The following is a 22,475-nucleotide window of genomic DNA, read 5'->3' as shown; positions in this document are numbered from 1 at the left end:
CCCTCTCTGACTACACCGCCCTTAATGTTGAACCCCTATTTGCCCTTTTAAAATTGAAAAAAGCAGATATGGTCCCGTCTCCCCCTTGGGGTAATGGGCCGGATTAATCTGATCAAAATGATCCTTCTCCCCAAATTGCTCTACGTTTTTTGGCAGGCCCCTCTATATCTCCCTCCACGTACATTCAAAGCCATGGAGGCCATTCTCAACACTTTTGTCTGGGGTTCCTCCCGACACAAATTGTCCTGGCAGGTCCTGAAGTGCCCGGCCGACTTGGGCGGCGCTGCGCTCCCTGACCTGCTCCTCTACTACTTGGCAGCCCATCTCTCGCACCTTTTCCACTACAACCACTCTGACAGGGAACGGTACTCCGTCCTGGTCTGCTCGCATGCGCCGGGCCCTCTGTGTCACCCCTTCCAGCTGCTGTTCCGTGGGCCCCCCGTGGCCCTCCCCGGGCCGATGGGAGGGCACATGCTATTCCACCACTGCAAAATATGTCAGCTTGCTATGCGCTTCGGCAGGGCACCCTCCCCCCACTCCCACAACCCCCTCCTACCCGAACTTGCCTCTATCCCCGACCAGGGCCTGTGTAATAAAAAAATCCAAAACAAAAATTTGAACTAAAAGCCTCCAAGCCTTTGGGCCTGAAGGGAGCCATGTCTTCTTAACTAGGCAGGAAAAACAAAAACTGACCTGTGAGATGCAGACAGAGGGGTTATACCCAGTGGGCCCGCCCCCTGAGCGGGACTGTATGGTGTGTATGAAAAGTTTAACCTTTTGTATAAGTTTCTGCCTAGTCACTCCTAAAGGAAGGCCAATACCCACTATGTCAAGATTAAGGCTGTGTCCGTCCATGAACGAAAGAGAAAAGGAGGTTTCTGGCACACTCGAGGTACCAGACTCAATCCTGCCAAGACAGCAGGGAGAGAACTGGAGGGGAATTCTAGTGTAGATGTTACTGGCGCAAATGGGAAAAACTTAACTCTGTGTAGAGTGGTTTGTTGCAATCAAAACAAGTGTAACTCAATCTGTAGCGATTTACGCAAAATAAAACAGTGAAAAATATGGATATGAACTGGAGGGGCCACTTGTCGAGCCCCTTGGACAAACATACTCACCAGTAAACCAAGAGTCTCTGAAGAAAACAGCCAAGGCTGATATCTGCCCCTTAAAGGAGCTAAAAGCAAGTCTTTCATCTACTCTGCTTGGAAGCCAAAAATGTACATGAACGCCACTATCTTCCACATAGAGATGTAGGCCCTCCAAGTACGCTGGTAAAAGTTCTGAACAGATGACTTCCGTGCCCCCAGCATGGTGGAAATCACCGAACCCGACAGGCCTCGGTCACTTAGTATCCGACAGTCAATGACCAAGTCAAGAAGGTCAGCGACTGTAAGCAGGATGAAACGCAAGACCTTGCAATTGAAGGTCCTCTTGCATTGGCAGTCGCCAAGGAACCTCCGCCACCAGTCGTACTAAGACGGCGTGCCAGGAACACCAAAATGAATCTGGGGCAGTTAGACTACCTGGATCCTCTTGGCCTCTACTCTGCGAAGCAGACAAGGAAGAGAATTTGCAGGAGGAAGGCACAACATAGCCGATACTGTCTCCACAGGACCACAAACGCATCTGACGCGTCCTCCCAGGGATCTTTTGAACTTGGCCACAACCTCAAACCTTCTGATCGAATCGAGAGCCAGGACATCCACATCTGCTGATCCCCATGTCCTGTACAGGAGACGAAACACCTCCGGTATGGGTACCAAAGTCCATGGCCCAGCATATGAGGACTCAAAGAGTCCACCTGCTGGAGATCCATGCCCAGACTGTATGCGGGCGATAGAGCCAGTGCTTTTCGCTCTGCTCAGCGTAGGATGTGAGCGACAGCCTGCTACAGCCGCGACTATGCAGAGGTGCACTGCCTTAACACTTGAGGGAGCCCCCTGACCGGATCTGACAATCCAGGGACAATGGAGATGTGTCCCCTGTGGACAGGATCCCCGTTTGTCAGACTCAAAGCCTTGAAGGTGGATACCATGCAAAACCCCAGACTCGCATTCAAAAGTGCAGTGACCACCGCCAGCCTTTGAGGAGTCCAGAATCAAGCCCAGCCATTCCAAACGTCAAGTCGGAACCACACCGACTTCTGAAGGTTCAGTACCCAACCAAACCCCCCAAGAGTTTGACTGGTGATCGCCACATCCTCCCCTAATTCTGAGGCAGAAGCTGCTCTCAGATGGAGATCGACAAAATAGCCCATGATCGTGATCCCTTGCTGTCTCGGCAAGGCCAGGATCGGGGCCAAGCACTCTGGAGAAACTCCTGGTGCCGACACCAGGTCAAAAAGGGGAGCTACTACTTTTTAGTGCTCATTCCAGACTGCAAACCGCAGAAACCTCTGATGCATAAGGGGACTGTAATAAAAACGTCCTTGATTTTCAAGGATGAATCCCACGGATGGAGAACAACGACCACAGAGTGAAAAAGCTGCCCTCCTGACCTTTGTGCTCACCCAAAGCATATAAGGGCCCCAGGACCGGATCAAAAAACCTCCCGTCTTAGGGACTACAATACAGATTGTAGATTTCTTGAAATCTTTCCGGCTCCAGCACTGTCAATCTGTGCATCAGCAGGTCCTGCGCTGCCCCAAACAAGGCAGCCCCACGAGCCAGAAGGAGATGAAGGTTGGAGGAAAAAAATTCTGATTTGTGAACAAGAGAAAAACTTCATCTTGTACCCTGATGAAACCACTTCCCAGACCCATTGGTCGGAAGTAGGAAGGCCCACGAGCTGCAAACTCTGAGTTCAAAACACGGTGCAGCAATCTGTTCCCATTAAGGAAGCGTTAGTGACACCGGGGCCGTGGGCAACAGTGGCCGCAATGGAATGTTGCAGTCATTCCCATTCTTAACATATAAAATACCAAATAAGCCAGGCAGGAAGAAATCCTAGTGGCGCGGGTTGCCGTAACACCCATCTTATTGGGGATCCCACACCCAGTGGTAAAGTTCTCCAACAAGCGCCTCTTAGCGCAGACACGGAAGAGGCAAGAAAGCAGTTCCGCACCGTCCTAGGGTCCTGGTCCACATCTTCTGACCTACCAGAATAGGGGACATTTTCCACAGCAGACCCGAGTCTGAGTCAGAACTACACCCAGAAGATGGGTGCACCCGCACACCACATCCACCCTGGCAAAAAGGACCGCTGACGAGCACCCACAGCCACCTCAGGTGTAGGAGCACCGCTGCCAGGACAGGAATGTCTGGGGAAGAAGCGCCAGTATGACACCATACTGAGCCACTCATCTGGCCATAGGAACACAAGGTAAGTACAGCATCCCAACCACATAGTACATGGGGAGGGGGGGGGGAAAGCAGACAGGGAGAGAGAAGGAAGGGTGAGGGACCCCCTAATCAACCTCCCCAAGAATGCCCAGCAAGGTCATCCTGCCGAGGCAGGGGGACAGCTACTTACCCGTCCTGCGTTGCTTACGCTGGACGCATCCCAGACAGACCACCTTCCACGCAGTTACGGAGGTGACTGTTGACCCGGCACGCTGTGACTCAGACAGACATATAGCCTGGTCTTTTTTCCTTCCCCCAAAACATGTAGCTCACCGCCCACCCCTAAAGCGACGGAGGCATGTTGTGGATGACCCAGTGTGTAGCCAAAGTCGGCACAGGCTCGATGGACGAAACTGGAGGGGAGGGGGGGAGGGGGGACTACAAAGGATCCAGCCTGTCACCCAGTCGGCAGTTGATAGTAGATCGCAGGAACAAAAAGATTATGCTAGGCAGAAAAAAAAAAAAAAAAAACACACATACACTGAGCAGCTGCATGCAGGGGGGGGGGGGGGGTTGTACCCAGAGGGACCGCCACGGGGCGGTACTGTACAGGTTTGATGTTGTTTAACACATTAACATGATTTCTGTCTATTCCACTCCTGATAGAAAGCCAATACCCACTTTGTCAAGATTGCTGCTGTGTCCGTCCATATACGGAAGAGAAAGCAATATTGTGTGCTTTTTGCTATAATAAAGATCCCCAATTTTTGGGGATAGCTACAGGCATCATTCAGATATCCATCTTTTCAGCCGTTGAGTCTGTGCACCATAAGAATGATTGATCATAGTGGCAGTTCAGCCGCTTGATCGCTCTTACAGGCGACAGGTGGGGACAGCTTCTCCGGGCTCTCCCGTGCCATCAGGGGCCCGGAGAACGAATAGTCCGGCGCCGGCTCACAACGATAGAGATTTCCGGTGACCAGTCATCTCTATGACCGTCGGAGGCCCGGGTGCAATGTTATGAGGTCACACCCGGGTAAACGGAAGTAAACAAAGCCGCGATTACAGCCGTCAGCATGAGATCTCTGATTTTTTATTTTTTTTCCCCGATCTCATGCTTTCCAGCCTGGAGGAGAAATGTGGGGCTTTGACCCCGCATCTCTCCATAAAGGACCTGTCACAAACCATTCCTATTACAAGGGATGGCTTACTTTTTTTTTTTACACACTAAAAAAAAAAAAAAATGCCCCTGTTGCTCAGGCTCAGAAGCAAAACACACACACACGCAAGTCCCGTCCACATATGCAAACCCTGTCCAAACCACACGTAAGGTATCGCTGCGTGCATTAGAGCATGTGCAGCAATTCTAGCACTAGACCTTCTCTGTAAGTCTAAACTGGCAACCTGTAAAAAAATAAAATAAAGGGTTGACTATGGACGAGCGCGTTTGGCACCATTTCACGAGTGTGCACAATTTGAAAGCGCGACACCTGAAGTATCTATTTACTCTGCGTAACATCTTTCACATTATACAAAAAAAATTGGGCTAACTTTACGGTTTTCATATTTTTTTAATTCATGAAACCGTTTTTTCCCAAAAATAACGTGTTTGAAAAGTTATTGCGCAAATACTGTGCGAGATAAAAATTTGAAATGACCGCCACTTTATTCCCTAGGGTGTCTGCTAAAAAATATATATATCTATATCGTTTGGGGGGTTCTGAGTAATTTTCTAGCAAAAAAAAAAAAAGAAAAAAAAAAGGGTCCCCATAGACTCCCATGTTAAACGGTCAAACTTTGGGGAGCGATTGACGGCCTTCCATAGATGCCAGAGAGCCCTCCTTTGTATGGGCATGTAGCTACACTCCTCCTCTACCCATGTACCTAGTTTGGTCAACAGAGAAAGTAAGGACCGGGAGAATTGAATTTTTGAAGCCGAGCACCGACCGCCATAGACTCCAATGTTAATCGGTTCGGCGGTCGGTTGTGTCTGGGCTACGGTACCGTCTCGGGTATCGGTTCCCTTGACTATCCCTTCGGTACCTGAGTCGGGAAGGACTGTGGCTACCACCTCTCGGTGTCTGTGTAATTTTAGGACCCATGGGCGAACCGGTGGGTTACGAAGTTTTTCCCGGGCCCCCGGTAACCGAATTTGGGCCTTAAAAATCCAAGGGTGATCTCATTCTGTTGGAAAGGCTTGCGGAAATCTAATGAGACCACCCAGAGCTGGCTGGGGTGAACAGTTTTCGAGCTATACCGTTTCAAAGTGCGGTTTTCCAGTTACCGGAACCTTCCCGTGGTGGTACCGAGCCCAAACTCGGTGGGTGTCTTCCCCCATATGTCCCCTACAACGTAGGGGACATATGGCAAGTTTGGCAAGTTTGTGACCCAAGGTTCCGGATCACGAATGACCTGAGTGGAGGGTCCCCAGGTCGAAGCTGTATCTTTCCAGTGGAAGGCGGTAAAGGCAGGGGTTGTGGTGTAAACGAGCCCTAAAAAACAGAAGCCAGAGCGAACTGTGCGCTGAACCGGTCTACAGACCCATCCATTATCCGGTGATGTGAAGGGTGGGGCTTTGATGTAAAGGGTGATTGGACTGAGGTCACTGCTTTAAAGAGGTGATTGTAAGGTGATGTGAAGGATCTGAGTTATACAAATGTGCAATTCAGACCTCTGCTGGAAGAAAATCTTACTGACACGACATAGTGAATTTTAATTCGGTGTCGGTCCAGGGATCTGGTAGAGGTAGATCCTGACTTGCATGGTCATGATGATGCCGATCCTGGACCAACTCTGTAATGGCAGCAGAGAGCAGATTTCAGCCCACTGTCTGCTGAAAACAAAACTGCACTCCTGTGGTTGAGCTTTGGCTGTACTTCGGTCATCTTTGCGTAGAACTCTCAAATTGCTCCAATAACCACAGCAATTTCGTAAGTAAACCCAATAACGATTTTCATCCCGTGACAACCTAGACCAATGTCACGATGCATATACCATATCTGGCCAATGCCCCCAGAAGCTGTAAATAAGTGAACTAGACACCGCTACTCCAGGTCGAGACTGACCTCACCAGTACAGAGCTCAGGCATACTCAAACCCAGCTAAACTATTCCGTTATAAAAAATAAAAAAAAAAAGCAGACAGTGAATTATTGTGGTAACAGCATAAGGCCCCTTTCAGACGGACGGCAGTTTTGCCGCAATTAAAAGCATGTACATTTTTAGTGAAATTCAAGGCCCTGGGTACTGCGATTAGCTGCATTTGTACATTGCGGTTACATGCAGCCGCATTTAGCTGTGGTAGTCATTTACATAGCAACCCTTTTTATTTATTATGATGTGCTTGCTGTTTTTTTTTTGTTCTCACGCTGCTATCCGCAGTTGACACAAAAGACTGATTACCTGCGGTTAAGTGCATATAGCTGCGCTAAATCGCACCTGGACGCATTCAATTCTATTTTTTTCTATTCTAACCAAACCGCATCTAAAAGTTGTGTGTGAATGGGGCCATAGGAAAGCATTGTGTGTTTTTAGCTGCGGTAGAAAACTAGAAAATCTGCAGCTAAAAGCACCATTTTATCCGTCCGTGTGAAAAGGGACCTTACTCGCCTAGTATATGTGCAGCTGGATAGCTTGAGAAAAGGTTTATTCCTGCGCTCATTACTAATAGTATACATTGGTCCAAGGTGGACCAATGTAACCATGTACAAAATAACCACACCTGGATTTTTTCCAAACATTATTATTCTCATACTTTACTCAGATATAAAAAGCAATAAAAAATAAATATAGTAGTGAAAAACTATTGTTTGTACATTTTAAAGCAGCTTTTAGCCAATTAACTTACGTCTCATGGGTCCCATAAAAAAATATAGCATACTTGTTTGGAGGAGGTTTCACTGCTCCATCTCTGATATCATCAATCTAAAAAAATAAAGAAGGGGGAGGGAAGAAGGGGGGTGGGGGAGAGGCTTCAATCAAAAACCATTAATTAAAAAAAAAAAAAAAGGATATGCAGCTATATACATTTTGTTTTACACCCGTTCACACACACACACACACACCAAAAAAAACAAAAAACACACACACAACAACCTTGCACTTACCCTCTTACTGGCTATTGGGATTTATAATATTATAACTAAACCAGCAATCAAGATTACCTAAACTGGACAAGCTCGAGCAACCCAACCCCAAGAGGTAAACCCGCGGTCTTTTTAGGCCGTTCCTGACCAGACCGCTTTAACGCTCAGATTTCCTAAACCCTGACATGCAAATTGAACCTAACCCGTGCCGGCCAGTGTGGATATCCTTTCATCTTGGCGAACACCAAGTCCCCCGGTTTAAAAGTAACCGGCATATTTCGTACTGCTAGCAACCAACACTCTTCAATCCACACTACAGCGGTAAGGTTTCCTAGCCGGAAGTACCACCCCTACTACACCAATTGGGTCTCAGCTCTGCCAATCTCGCAGTTGTCCTCTCGGTGAACGGAACTCTGCGTAGGGACTTCCGTGTGCTGCTGTTATTTTCTGCCATGAGTATTGCGCTTTATTTTACAGCCAGGTAACCCAGCGTTTGCTACTAATAATATGCAGAGGGTGTGATGTATTGTTTACAAGCCTTTTTCTGTTTCATTTGTTTAAGTGCTTTTCTGTTTTCTTTTTAGTTAAATTTAGGATCATCTGGGCCATCCTGTATCCTGCGCAATTATGAAAAAGCTATTTCAGGGCGTTAAAACTGACATGAAATTTAAGGCTGCAGGACCCGGTCACCGATTAAACGAGCAAAGGAGGTAGTCCATATATTTATATACATATTATAATGCAACTCCAGTCTTTTGTATTGTTGGTCCGTTATCTTCATTGATATAAACAAGAGCAATCTGACAATAAATTAAATACATTTTAAGCTGGTCATGCACTTGAATGTACAACAAAAAAAAAAGAATCTGGTCAGGCACATTCTTTGAACATTCTTGCTTGCTGTCAAAAGCCAAAAACATAGCTAAACCTATCTGTTTAACACTGCTTATAATTGCTCATAACTGAACTGTCAAACAGGCCCGGACTGGCCATAGGGCGTATGCCCGGTGGGCCGTGTTTCCCCCCCAGTACACTCTCAGCTGGGAGTTGGAGCCGCACTCGAGTGACAGTGACACCCGTTGGCACACCGGGGGGCCAGGACCCGCAACAATCCCCTTCTCCCTGGCACGGTGGCCACGGCTCTGATGATCTGATCAGTCTTGGCTGTCTCACACAGCCGAGCAGAGTGAAGCTGCCCCCCCTCCTTTATGTCTACACAGGGGGAGGGGACCCAACATGCAGTCCCGCGGTTATCTGAGGTACATTATGGGTCTGAAGGGGGGTTCTGTACTGTAGGGAGGGGGTCTGTATTGTAGGGGGGGGTCTGTACTGTAGGAAGGGTGGTCTGTACTGTAGGGAGGGTGGTCTGTACTGTAGGGAGGTCTGTATAACATGCAGGGGGTCCAAAACTGTTAGGGGGTGTCTATGTAACAAACTGTGGGGGATGTGTAATGTAAAGGGGTCCAGAGGTGCAAGGTGATGTGTAATGTAAAAAGGTCCAGAGGTGCTGTGTAATGTAAAGGGGTCCAGAGGTGCAAGGTGCTGTGTAATGTAAAGGGGTGCAGGGTGCTGTGTAATGTAAAGGGGCCCAGAGATGCAGGGTGATGTGTAATGTAAAGGGGTCCAGGGTGCTGTGTAATGTAAAAGGGTCCAGAGGTGCAAGGTGCTGTGTAATTTAAAGGGGTCCATAGGTGCAGGGTGCTGGAACCCCACATCCCATTATTAACCGCCGCCATATGTAATGATTTTAAAGCCTCATGTATATTGTGTTTGGTTAGTCAACGTAAAATCCTGGTGATTTTGGGTGCCTGGGAGGCACAGGTGCAGTGTCTAGCCCTGTTGCCAGCAGCCTGTTAGAATCTACAACAGGCTGAAATCTGCAGCAGGACATGCATCACTGAATGCATCTTGGTTTCCACTTGTGTGACTGCAAAGTTGCATGACAAGCCGTACCCCACGATTTCCAATGAGTACCGTTCATATCTGTGTGACTTCAAAGTAGTCCCTGCACTACTTTGGTCATACTTTGATGCGACTTGAGGTCCAGGACCTCAAAAATACTCAGGCATTGCTTCAAGTCGCATCAAAATTGCGCAAATTGGGGTTGCAACAGTGCAAACAGAGCCTTGATGTTCAGCCACTGCATGCTTCAGTAGTGTTGTCATAGATCTTGAAAGGCTGCAAACAGCAGGGCTGGACGCTGCACCTGTGTCTCTCAGGGGCCCAAAAATACCAAAATTTGATGCAGACTAGCCAAACTTTTGCACGTAGACCACTTTTGTTAGGGAAAAAATCAATCCTCTATGGGTGATCAATGTTCATTGGAAAGTTTTTTTTTTTTTTTTTTTTTTTTTGTAACAGATAGTGTTGCAAAGATTTTAGCAGACTTTGTGCAGATTCCTACTTGTTGTTGCTGTGAGGGAATAGCTTTTTATTTCACCAGACTGAGGCTCCATTCACATCTATGCGACAAAACGCCCGACGCCGGACGCTTCTGCCGCTAGAGGGGAGAATTCCCATTGCTGTCTATGGAGATGGTTCACATCTCATAGACGCCGAACGCCTGTCGCCTGAAAAAAAGTCCCGGACCCTTTTTTTCAGGCGACATTGGCGTTCGCCCATTGACAGCAATGGGAATGCTTTGTCAAAAAAAAAAAAAGTTTCACACTCGCGGCACATTATGCCGCCTACGCCGTTGTCGCGGAGGTGTGAATGGAGCCTGAATGCATACTTGTTCTGAATGGGAGGGTCTTGTTCATTGTTGATCAGCTGATGCACTTTCTGTGTTCAAATAAGAAAAGCTTTCTTTACAAATTATTAACCCTTGGAGTATCTCACCAAAACATTTCTATTGTATCTTAAAGTCTGAATTTTATTGGTGCAGACTTGTGTGAAAATCAGTGAGCCAATCACACAAGCATACAATTACATTGTTGTAGGCCTTCTGTAACCCAGCTCTGTACAGAATGCCACCAGGTTGTCATATTGCATTGCATTGAATTTTACAGAAAATTACAGCACTGCAGATTTGACATAAAAGGTCATTTATAGAAGCATTTAATTGTGACATGACTTGTGTAGCATTTTCTTATGCTAGTATATGTATGTATGTATGTATGTATGTATGTGTATATAATTATAAAAAAAATATAATATATGTGGGGTACAGGTAGCCGGTACAAAGCTTCCTGGGATAGGCAGTCTCTCAGGCACAGATACCAAATCCAAGAAGGTAATCCTCAGCTCTCGGGTGCTGCCGCCACCGTCTTCGGTAAAGGGAAGGCTTCACTTCCTGGTTCCCTACTGCGCATGCGCGACTTGCTCTTTGTGATCCGTGCTGTCTTTTGGGACCTGTGTGTCTCCCAGAAGACAGTGGGAGGACGGATAAGGTGTCGGAAGTGGTGTAGATAGCCACGGATAGCTTGGGTATCTATGCCCGAAAGTGGGAGCAAAATACCTGTATTAGACAGGTATTTGCTCCCCTCCACCCTGAAAGGTGCCAAATGTGACACCAGAGGGGGGGAGAAATCCGAAACGTGGAAGTTCAGTTTTTGTGTGGAACTCCGCTTTAAAGTGGTTGTAAACCCTGTAACACCACTTGTACCTACAGATAAGCCTATAATAAGGCTTACCTGTAGGTACTTGGGCCCGGATTCACAAAGCACTTAAGCCGACGTATCTCGAGATATGGCGCGTAAGTGTAAATATGCGCCATCGTATCAATGCGCCGTGGCCACAAAACTAGATACGCCTGAAAATAGGCTTCATCCAACCGACGTAACTTTTCTACGCCGGCGTATCGTAGGCGCATATTTACGCTGGGCACATTTGCCGCTCCCATTGATTTTCTATGCACATATGCAAATGAGGGAGATACGCTGATTCACGAACGTACTTGCGCCCGGCTCATAATATACGCGGTTTGCGTAAGTCGTACGTCCGGCGTAAAGTTAAGCCCCATATATGAGGCGCAAGTCATGCTAAGGTATGGACCAGGGAACACAGCCGTCGTATTTTACGTCGTTTAGGTAGTACGTGAATAGGGCTGGGCGTAGGTTACGTTCACGTCGTAGGCAGTGATCCGTCGTATCTTAGGGAGTAATTCCGATGTGATTCTGAGCATGCGCACACACAGGGATACGTACTTTTCTGGCACTCGGCCCATCATTTGCATGAGGTCACGCCTCATTAGTGATCCGTCGTATCTTAGGGAGTAATTCCGATGTGATTCTGAGCATGCACACAGGGATACGTACTTTACTGGCGCTCGGCCCATCATTTGCATGGGGTCACGCCTCATTAGCATGGCTCACGCCCACTTCCATCTACGACGGCTTACGCCGAGGGAACCCAGCGCAGTTTGGGAGGCAAGTGCTTTGAGAATTTGGCACTTGCCTCTCTGCGCTACGTCGTCGTAGCGTATATTAGATGCGCCAATGTATGTGAATCCGGGCCTTACAGTTTAGGAGCTATTTACTATATACGCTTGCACCAACGTCATTGGCGCATGCACACTGAAGAAACGGCTCGATCATATGCACATGAGTGACGTGATTGCTGGAGCCCGCAAACCCGGAAATATCTCTGGGAGACATGTTGCCGCTCACAGCATTGTACAGGGACCGCTGCAATCTAAGGTCAGTATTTCATAATGAGCTAGTTTGCATGTTTTTTTTTTGTTTTTTTTTATATATATATTTTTTTTTCTCTTTCGTCCATGGATGGACACAGCTTCCTTATACTCTTGACTGTTAGACTGTTCCGTCTATTAAGAGAGGACTAGGCAGACATGGTAATGGTTAAAACATGTAAACTTTAGCAAAGCTGAAACAGGGGGTAGTAGAGGAGAAGGACCTGGCTCCCCTTGGGCCCATGGTCCTGAAGAACTTTCATTTTTAAAGATTTTATTTTTTTGATCCTGAGATGTTCTATCAACTGCCGGCTGGGTGACAGGCTGGATAATATAGATCATTGTAGTTCCTGGGGGGGGGGGGTCGATTAGGGAGTCTTGTGTCCTGCCTTTCCTCTCCTCCACCATACATAGGCCACTGTTTTTTCAGCCTTCTCGTCCACGTCAGGGTCCCTCAGCGCTGATTTTCTTTAAATTGGCGCCATTTTCTTGTGGCCGCGCTGCTGCTATTGAAATGCGTCTGGCGACCATTTTCTTGTAGCCGCACTGTGTTGCAGCAGGCGGCCATTTTTTAGAAGCTTGCACTCTTTTTCCTGAGGCGGCAGGTGGCCATCTTGGTGTTGTTTTAAACAGGTTTTGGCCTCTAATGCTGGAGTGACTTTCTGAATGGCGCGAACAGCGCAGTTTACCTCAGAGACACTCAAACACACACAGGGGCTGATTTACTATGCTCTGTGCGCTGCGCTGGTTCATGCCTTAATTAGTGCGCCGGGCGAAGCCTTAATTAGGCGCACGAACCAGCGTAGCAGCCGGCGCATTGAAAGTAATATGTAAAGCCGCGCCGAACTCCCTATAGAAGTCTATGGGAGAAATCAAAAGTGTTCATTTTAAAGGCTAATCTGCAAGTTTTGTCCTAAAAAGTGTTTGGGGACCTCAGTCCTGCCCCAGGGAACATGTATCAATGTTTTTTTTTTTTTTTTTTTAAACGGCCGTTTTTTCGGGAGCAGTGAAATTAATAATGCTTAAAGTGAAACAAAAAAAGTGAAATATTCCTTTAAATTTCGTACCTAGGGGGGGTGTAATGTCAGCATGTGAAATAGCGCATTTTTACCGCACTTAGAACTGTCTCTGCAAAAAATGACATTCTGAAGGAAAAAAGCCATTTTAAATTCACACGCGGCTATAATGAATTGTCGGCTCCCGGCAATTCTAAAGGGATTCATTCATAAAGGAAAAAAAAAATGTGTAGGGGGTCCCCCAAATTAAATTTCCAGGCCCTTCAGGTCTGATATGGATATTAAGGGGAACCCCGCCGTAAAAACCAAAAAAAAAAAGACGTGCGGTTCCCGGCAAATATCCATACCAGGCCCTTCAGGTCTGGTGTGGATTTTAAGGGGAACTCCACCCCAAATTAAAAAAAAATGGCGTGGAGTCCCCCTAAAAATCCACACCAGACCCTTATCCGAGCACGTTAACCTGGCCGGCCGCAGAAAAGAGGTGGGGACAGAGTTCAGCCCCCCCCCCTCTCCTGAACCGCACCAGGCCACATGCCCTCAACATGGGGAGGATGTCCCCATGTTGATGGGGACAAGGGCCTCATCCCCACAACCCTTGCCCGGTGGTTGTGGGGGTCTGCGGGCGGGGGGCTTATCAGAATCTGGAAGACCCCTTTAACAAAGGGGACCCCCAGATCCTGCCCCCCCTATGTGAAATGGTAATGGGGTACATTGTACCTCTACCATTTCACCACAAAAAAAATGTCAAAGTGTTAAAAATGACAGTAGCCGGTTTTTGACAAATCTTTTAATAAAATCTTTTTTTATTCTTCCATTCGGGTTTCTTCCGCTGCTTCTTTCTTGGGTCTTCTCGTCCACATCTTGCCCGACGTCTTCTTCTATCTTCTCCGTCCGTCCTTCAGCCTTGTCGTCTGCCCGGTGTCTTCTCCTATCTTCTTCTCCTTCCGTCGGCCTCCTCGTCCGCATCTTGTGTCTTCTCCTGTCTTCTTCTCGGTCCGCCAGCCTTCTCCTCCACATCTTTTTCTTCCCCGGACGCAGCGCTTGAATTTGAATTGGCCGCCGTGTTCCGCTCCTGGGACCCGCCCCCCTCTGACGCCACAAGTAAACTCCTTAGAAGGTCATGTGCATCAGAGGGGGCGGGGTCACAGAGTGTCACACGGCGGGGGAATTCGATTTCAAGCGCGACGTCCGGAGAAGAAAAAGCTGCCGCAGCTTCCAATTGAAGTTCCCGACGTGTCACACTCATGTGACCCCGCCCCCCTCTGACGCACATATGCCACACACGGACTTTCATATGAGTTAACCTGTGTCGTCAGAGGGGGGGCGGGTCCCAGGAGCAGGAACACGGCGGGATCTTCAATTTCAAGCGCAGCACCCAGAAGATCAAGCAGATGCGGGACGAGAAGGTCGACGGACAGAGAAGAAGATGGGAGAAGACGGCAAGATGTGGACGAGAAGACCCAAGAAAGAAGCAGAGGAAGAAACCCGAATGAAAGAAGAAGAAGGACCAGCGGAAAGAAGATTTTATTAAAAGAATTGTCAAAAACCGGCTACTGTCATTTTTAACACTTTTGTCACTTTTTTGGGGGTGAAATGGTAGAGGTACAATGTACCCCATTACCATTTCACACGGGGGGGGCCGGGATCTGGGGGTCCCCTTTGTTAAAGGGGTCTTCCAGATTCTGATAAGCCCCCCGCCCGCAGACCCCCACAACCACCGGGCAAGGGTTGTGGGGATGAGGCCCTTGTCCCCATCAACATGGGGACATCCTCCCCATGTTGAGGGCATGTGGCCTGGTGCGGTTCAGGAGAGGGGGGGCGCACTCTGTCCCCCCCCTCTTTTCTGCGGCCGGCCAGGTTAACGTGCTCGGATAAGGGTCTGGTGTGGATTTTTAGGGGGACTCCCATTTTTTTTTAAATTTTGGGTGGAGTTCCCCTTAAAATCCTCACCAGACCTGAAGGGCCTGGTATGGATATTTGGGGGGACCCCACGCCATTTTTTTTTTGTTTTTTACGGTGGGGTTCCCCTTAATATCCATTCCAGACCTGAAGGGCCTGGTAATTTAATTTGGGGGGACCCCCATACATTTATTTTTTTTTAGTTTTAATGAGCAACGCCTGTATTCTTTATAGCCATGAGTACTTTAAAATTACTTTTTGTTTTTCACTTCAGAAATGACGGGGGCGGGGGGCAGGTGCAATTATGTGTGGGAAAATTATATTTTGTTCCTGGGAAATTACTCAGGACCCCCAAACATTATATATAATTTTTTAGCAGACACCCTAGGGAATAAAGTGGCGGTCATTTTTTATTTGATTTCCAACGGTATTTGCGCAATCATTTTTCTAACGCCTTTTTTTTTTGGCCCAAAAAAAAAAACACGGTCCATGAATTAAAAAATAACAAAACAGTAAAGTTAGCCCAATTTTTAGGGATAATGTGAAAGATGATGTTACACCGAGTAAATAGATACCTAACTTGTCACGCTTTAATATTGTACACACTCAGGGAATGGCGCCAGGGAGGTCTAGGGCTAGAATTATTGCTCTCGCTCTAACGCATGCGTCAATACCTCACATGTGTGGTTTGAATGGTGTTTACATATGTGGGGACTTACATGCATATTCGCTTCTGAGTGCGAGCTTCTAGGGACAGGGCCGTTTTTTCTTCTTGCACTTATTTGTCACTTTTTTTGATTTCGGATCACTTTTCTTCCTATTACAAGGAATGTAAACATCCCTTGTAATAGGACTAGTGTGTGACAGGTCCTCTTTATGGAGAGAGGCTGGGTCAATAAGGCTGGAAAGCATGGTCTAAATAAGCCCTAATATGCAGTAGTATATTTAGGTTTTGTGCTGCCCTAGGCCTGACTACATTTCTGCACCTCCTAATAGAAAAATGACCCACAACTTCCTGTCAAAGCCACACCCTGTTTTTGTATCACCTGCCCAGGAATTTTCAGGGCACACACACACACTAGTTCTGGGGGGGGAGGGGGTTACTGGACTCCCTTAATTTGCATAGTTTTTCTCTCACTTCCTGTTTGGCTATGGGGCAGGAAGTGAAGGCAAATCTCCCCAATTGGACACAGATAATACAAAATAAACTGACAGGGCCTATAACCCTCCCTCACTCTATCCAAAATTAAAGAAAATAAAAAGTGTTGATTATAGTTCTAGTCAGGGGCGGACTGACCATTGAGTCACTCGGGCACTGCCCGGGGGCCCCATCAGGGTTGCCAGGCTCAGTAAAACCAGGGACAGTATGTAAAAATCTGTGTTTTTTTTAGATCTGTCCCTGATATGTCCGAAACTGACATGCTTTTAATGTGAATATCCCAAGATTTTAGCTGCCCTGCCTCTGCACTGCTTCCTGGCGTGGTGGCCATCTGTAAGCCAGAGGGGCCCCATAATCTTCTATTGCCCGGGGGCCCCATGAGTTGTCAGTCCGCCCCTGGTTCTAGTTTAAGCACAAATGTCATAGAGTTTTATTGAGAGGCCTAAGAAAATATAACCATGCCAATAGGCCAGGATACAGCGTTGCTAATATGTATGAATGTGTGTGTTAGAGCACCCCACAAACACCACCCAATGTTAACTTAAAAATTATTAATTTGCAAATAAGTATTATCTGCTCATTTTTTGGGGAATGTCTGCACCCCTGATAGTGACAACATTTGTGAGGTGTCTTCACCCTTTCTAATTCAAATTCATTCACTTCCTGTCACATAGCCAAACAGGAAGTGAGGGTAAAACCTTACTAATATCTTTTCTTGGGGACACAGAGATCAATCTAAATAGTTTCCCATTATGTAAATTCCACTCTAGCATTTTGCTGTGTACATCCCAAATTATTAGGGATCTTGGACTTTGGGGTCCATTTACTAAAGGCAAATCCACTTTGCACTACAAGTGCAAAGCAAGGAAGAAAACAAAACAACTTTGCTTCTACAGGATTGGATGTTAAAACCATCAGTGCTTCCTCTCTGATTTTCAGCAACTATGCTTGTACTTGCAGAGTGGCTTTGCCTTTACTAAACCCCAAACTAAATAATCATTTGGGGCAGGGATCCTCAAACTACGGCCCTCCCGCTGTTGTAGAACTACACATCCCATGAGGCCTTGTAATGCACTGACATGACTAGGCATGATGGGAATTGTAGTTCCTGAACAACTGGAGGGCCATAGTTTGAAGACCCATGATTTGGGGTGTACACAGCAGTGCTGGAGTGCAATTTGCTTAATGGGGACACTAGTTAGATTGACCTGTGTCCCCAAGAAAAGACACTGGTAGGGTTTTAACCTCACTTCCCGTTCAGCTGTGTGACAGGAAGTGAAGCCAATTTTAAGAAAAGGGACACAAAGCTCAACCCCCAAAAAAACACAAGCAGGGGTTCTAACACTCACTTGGCTTCCCTCAAACACCCACAATTAGAATAGGATTGCCTTGCGCTAGATTTAAGCACAGTGCTGTAAATCAGCACGTCAAGCCTGTCCACCAATAGCAAACCCCCCCCCCCCCCCCCCCCCCCAGGCCATGTTTGCAGGTTTTCCTTCATCTTGCACATGTGCTTTAAAAGACAGTCTGGACAGCAATTCTTGATAAGAGAAATCCACAAAACATGTCCTGTCGGGGGGTACTTGAGGGCTGAGGACCACTGCAGAAAAAATAATATACTTACCAGTTTGTCTTTAATTTCCTCGAGATTAAACATGGCAAACATTTCATGCCTACACACCAGGAAAGAAGCTTAGACAAAAATCACACATAATTTGTTAGGCCCAAACCGATTTCAGCTGCAGCTGTCAAAATATGTAGCATGAAAAAGTAACAAAAGACAAACTTCAAAATTTTAAAGTAATTTTTATTGGTCAACAAAACAAGGAAAGCAAAAAAAGACAAACAAACACACACAAAAATACATTTCAAAAATCTAAATAAACATAGTTTTAACCTCGCAATATCTTCACACATTTTTCATAAAATAAGGCCACAGAGACAAATACATCAAAGTGAACATCATTTAAAAATAAACAAAAACCATTGGTAAAATAAAAAAAACATGCAACAAACCACATTTGTGTTTAGCAACAGCATTTCTGCCAGCCTGCCCCTTCTGAGGGCAGCTGAGGCTGGGTTCACACTACGGTTTTCCCGTCCGTCAGCCGCATACGATTTATATGGTAAACCGTATGCGGCTGAAACGGACGGGAACGTATGGAACCGCACACATGTGCGTTTTCCATTAACATTAATGTTAAAGGAAAACGTATGCGTTTGCCATACTGTTTTAAAAACGACCGCAAAACCGTGGTTGAACACGGTTTTGCGGACGTTTAAAAAACGTTTTGCCAGCAAATCGTACGCACCCGGATGCATCTGAGTGCATACGATTTGCAATGCATTCTCTATCTATACGTTTTCCCGTCCGGGCCCGTACGTTTTCAATACTGAAATCGTATGCGGCTGACGGATGGGAAAACCGTAGTGTGAACCCAGCCTAAGGAATGATCGATATAAGCTTTTTATAACATTGCTAGTAATGAAGCAATTGAAATCACATGAACAAATTGCAGTCTCTAGTTTGGGTGAGCTTGTAATTGCTTACACCTGGTATTAACCCAACCATGCTTCTATGACCATCCAAGTGATTTTCACCTTTTAGGCTTCATTTCCACTGGCGTTTTTACAGCCACTGTTGTTAGGCTTTTTTACAGCTTAAAAACGCCTGTCCATGTTTATTTTGTAAAAAAAAAAAAAAAAAAAAAAAAATTTTTTTTTTGTGAGCTGCAGCTTTAAAAATGCCGCGGTCACGTTTTTGAGCGTTTTTTAACGTCTGGCGTTTTTACAGCTCTACTCTGGAGCTTCAGAACGCCCTGGTCCCGCGTTTTTTTTACAGCTCAAAAACGTCTATGCCACTTGCAGCTCAAAAACGCCTATGTGGGAATGAAGCCATAGAATAACATGGACAGGCGTTTTTAAGCTGTAAAAAACGCTCAGAAACGTGGCTGTAAAAACGCCAGTGGAAATGAGGCCTAAAAAAGAAAGGATTTTTTTTTCTAAGGCTGGGTTCACACTACTACACTACTTTCATCCTACTTTGCTCTGTGTTCAATGTTTCCCTATGAGAGCGTCTTGTAGCGTCCTACACAAGTCGGTCCGACTTTGAAAATGCTCCCTGTACTACTTTTGGTCCTACATTGATCCTACTTCAGGCCCATTGAATATCATTGAAGTCGGACCAAAGTAGTATCCTGTTCATGAAAGTAGGATGGATGTAGGACCAATGTAGCAGAGCAAAGTAGGATGAAAGTAGTGTAGTAGTGTGAACCCAGCCTTAGTGTCTGAGCAGACTCAGTTCATCACACATGTAGGAACAAAGCTGCAATGGCATGAGAGCTTTTTTTTCCCCCTGATCTGATGCTTTCCAGCCTGAAGGGGAGGTGTTAGTGAATTATTACGTAACAAAACTAAAGAATAATAATTAAAATGCCCCTGTCCCTAAAGACAGAAGTGAACACGCACATTTAATAATCTATTTGTGGGAAAAAAAAGGTTGCCAATTTTGTTTGGGAGCCACGTCGCACAACTGCGCAATTGTCAGTTAAAGCGACGCCGTGCCGAATCACAAAAACTGGCCCGGTCATTGACCAGCAATATGGTCCGGGGCTCAAGTGGTTAAAAATTAACAAAACACTAAAGTTAGCCCAATTTTTGGTGATAATGTGAAAGATGATGTTACACCGAGTAAATAGATACCTTACATGTCACGCTTTACTATTGAAAACACTCCTGGAATGGGGCCAAAATTCAGTACTTGAAATTCCCCATAGGTGACCTTCTTTTTTTTTTTTTTTTTTTCAGGTTACCAGTTTATAGCTACAGAGAAAGTCTAGTGCTAAAAGTATTACTCTCGCTCTAACGCACGCGTCAATACCTCACATGTGTGGTTTGAACGGTGTTTACATATGTGGGCAGGACTTACGCAAGTCCCGCCCACATATATAAACATCGTTCAAACCACACATGTGAGGTATTGACGCGTGCGTTAGAGCGAGAGCAATACTTTTAGCACTAGACCTTCTTTGTAACTATAAACTGGTAACCTGAAAAAAAAAAAAGGTCACCTATGGGGAATTTCAAGTACTGAATTTTAGCCCCATTCCAGGAGTGTTTTCAATAGTAAAGCGTTACATGTAAGGTATATATTTACTCGGTGTAACATCATTTTTCACATTATCACCAAAAATTGGGCTAACTTTAGTGTTTTGTTAATTTTTAACCACTTAAGCCCCGGACCATATTGCTGGTCAATGACCGGGCCCGTTTTTTGTGATTCGGCACGGCGTCGCTTTAACTGACAATTGCGCAGTTGTGCGACGTGGCTCCCAAACAAAATTGGCAACCTTTTTTTTCCCCACAAAGAGAGCTTTATTTTGGTGGTATTTGATCACCTCTGCGGTTTTATATTTTTTAGAGCTCTAACCAAAAATAGAGCGAAAATTTAAAAAAAAATAAGAATAATTTTGACTTTTTGCTATAATAAATATCCCCAAAAATGTATATTCTAAAAATTAAAAAAATCCCTCACTTTAGGCCGATACATATTCTACATCTTTTTGGTTCCAAAAAATGGCAAATAGCGTTTATTGATTGATTGGTTTTGGCAAAAGTTATAGCGTCTACAAAATATGGCATTTTTATAAAAAAAAATTATTTTCAACTAGTTATTGCGGCGATCAGCGATTTTTAACGGTACTGCGACATTATGGCGGACACATCGGACACTTTTTTGTAACCATTGGCATTTTTCTAGCGATCAGTGCTCTAAAAATGCATTGCTTACTAAAAAAAATGCCACTGGCAGGGAAGGGGTTAACACTAGGTGCGAGGGAGGGGTTAAATATGTTCCCTGGGTGTGCTCTAACTGAAGGGGGTGCGGGACTGACATGGGTAAATGACAGATCGCTGTTCATGAAGGGGAACTCCAGACCAAAAAAAAAATGTGGGTTCCCCTCCAGGTGCATACCAGCCTCTTAGACTTGGTCTGGAACATAAGGGGTTAAACCCGCGCCGAAAACCAGCGTGGGGTCCCCCCCCAAGATCCAGACCAAGCCCTTATCCCAGGCACGCAGTCTGGCCGGACAGGAATGGGGGTGGGGACGAGCGAGCGCCCCCCCCCCCCTCCTGAGCCGTACCAGACCGCATGCCCTCAACATGGGGGAGTGTGTGCTGTGGGGGAGGGGGCCCTGCCCCCCCACCCCACAGCACTCTTGTCCCCATGTCGATAGGGACAAGAGCCTCTTCCCGACAACCCTGGCCGTTGGTTGTCGGGGTATGCGAGCGGGCGGCTTATCAGAATCTGAGAGGCCCCTTTAATAAGGTGGCCCCCAGATTCCGGCCCACCACCCTATGTGAATGAGTATGGGGTACATTGTACCCCTACCCATTCACCTGGGGAAAAAAAATGTAAATAAACCACACACATTAATAAATTAATTTATTAGTCAGCCGGGGGTCTTCTGCCGGGGCCCCCCACCACCACCCCATTAGGCCCCGGGCTTCGCCGTCTTCTGCCGGAACCCCCTTCACCATGAGGCTTCCTGCCTATGGGGGAGGGTCCCAGGCTTCGTCGGTTTCTGCGGGGGGGTGCACCTGCCCCCCGCCCCCCAGCGCCATATTTCACCGGGACCCCCTTTACCATGAGGCTTCCTGCCTATGGGGGAGGGTCCCGGGCTTCGTCGGTTTCTGCGGGGGGGTGCACCTGCCCCCCGCCCCCCAGCGCCGTATTTCACCGGGACCCCCTTCACCAGGAGGCTTCCTGCCTATGGGGGAGGGTCCCGGGCTTCTACGATGTTTTCCGCCGGGGGGCGACACCCGCGGGCTTCTGTGGTGCCTTCCGATTCTGCCTGGCTCCTCCGGGAGCCCAGGGCTTGTCTTCTCCCTTCTCTTCCATTCGATGTTGACACAACGAGGTCCGGCGCTGGAGTGCCGTTTGAGCGATGGGCATTGACTTATATAGGGCAATGCCACCATGTGACCTCAACCCATGTGACATCACATTCCCATCATGCCCAGGGAATGTGATGTCACATGGGTTGAGGTCACATGGTGGCATTGCCCTATATAACTCGATGCCCGCCGCTGACACGGCATGTCAGCGCGGAACCTCGTCGTGTCAACATCCAATGGAAGAGATGGGAGAAGACAGCGCAGACAAGCCCTGTGCTCCCGGAGGAGACATGCAGAAGAAGGAACAGAGAAGAAGGAAGAAAGCCCTGGCTCCGCGGGGGAGCCAGGCAGAAGAGGGAGCAGAGAAAAGACCGGGGAGTTGGCGCACCCCCGGCAGAAGACCAAGAAGACCGGAACCCTGGCGGAAGGCACCGGAAAGACCGGGGGATAGGTGCCATCCCCCGGCAGAACTCGCCGAAGTCCGGATGCCCCCCTAATGTAAAAGAGC

General features: G+C 46.9%; 2 protein-coding genes across 5 annotated transcripts in view; one reads left to right on the top strand and one right to left on the bottom strand.

Moving 5' to 3' along the window:
* Positions 1-7,743, bottom strand: part of HDGFL2 (HDGF like 2) — a 742,998-nt gene extending 735,255 nt beyond the window's left edge. For all 3 annotated transcript variants that reach the window (XR_005742112.1, XM_040322524.1, XM_040322523.1), the window contains exons 1-2: positions 7,572-7,743; positions 7,131-7,207 (exon numbers count right to left, since the gene is read on the bottom strand). Coding sequence is in view for 2 of the 3 variants with exons in the window: in XM_040322524.1 (XP_040178458.1) it covers positions 7,131-7,207; positions 7,572-7,643 (149 nt within the window). In the remaining variant the exon portion in view is untranslated. The remainder of the gene's footprint in view (positions 1-7,130; positions 7,208-7,571) is intronic.
* A 5-nt stretch (positions 7,744-7,748) lies between these two features.
* UBXN6 (UBX domain protein 6) overlaps positions 7,749-22,475 on the top strand; it is a 479,989-nt gene continuing 465,262 nt past the window's right edge. The window contains exons 1-2 of one of the 2 annotated variants that reach the window (XM_040322526.1): positions 7,749-7,849; positions 7,953-8,078. In XM_040322526.1, coding sequence (XP_040178460.1) covers positions 7,996-8,078 — 83 coding nt within the window. In that variant the 5' untranslated portion in view covers positions 7,749-7,849; positions 7,953-7,995. The remainder of the gene's footprint in view (positions 7,850-7,952; positions 8,079-22,475) is intronic. The other variant, XM_040322525.1, reaches the window with a different exon arrangement.

The sequence above is a fragment of the Rana temporaria genome, chromosome 1, assembly GCF_905171775.1.
Source record: "Rana temporaria chromosome 1, aRanTem1.1, whole genome shotgun sequence".
NCBI classification, from domain to species: Eukaryota; Metazoa; Chordata; class Amphibia; order Anura; family Ranidae; genus Rana; species Rana temporaria.
This window is presented reverse-complemented; position numbering and strand designations above follow the sequence as displayed.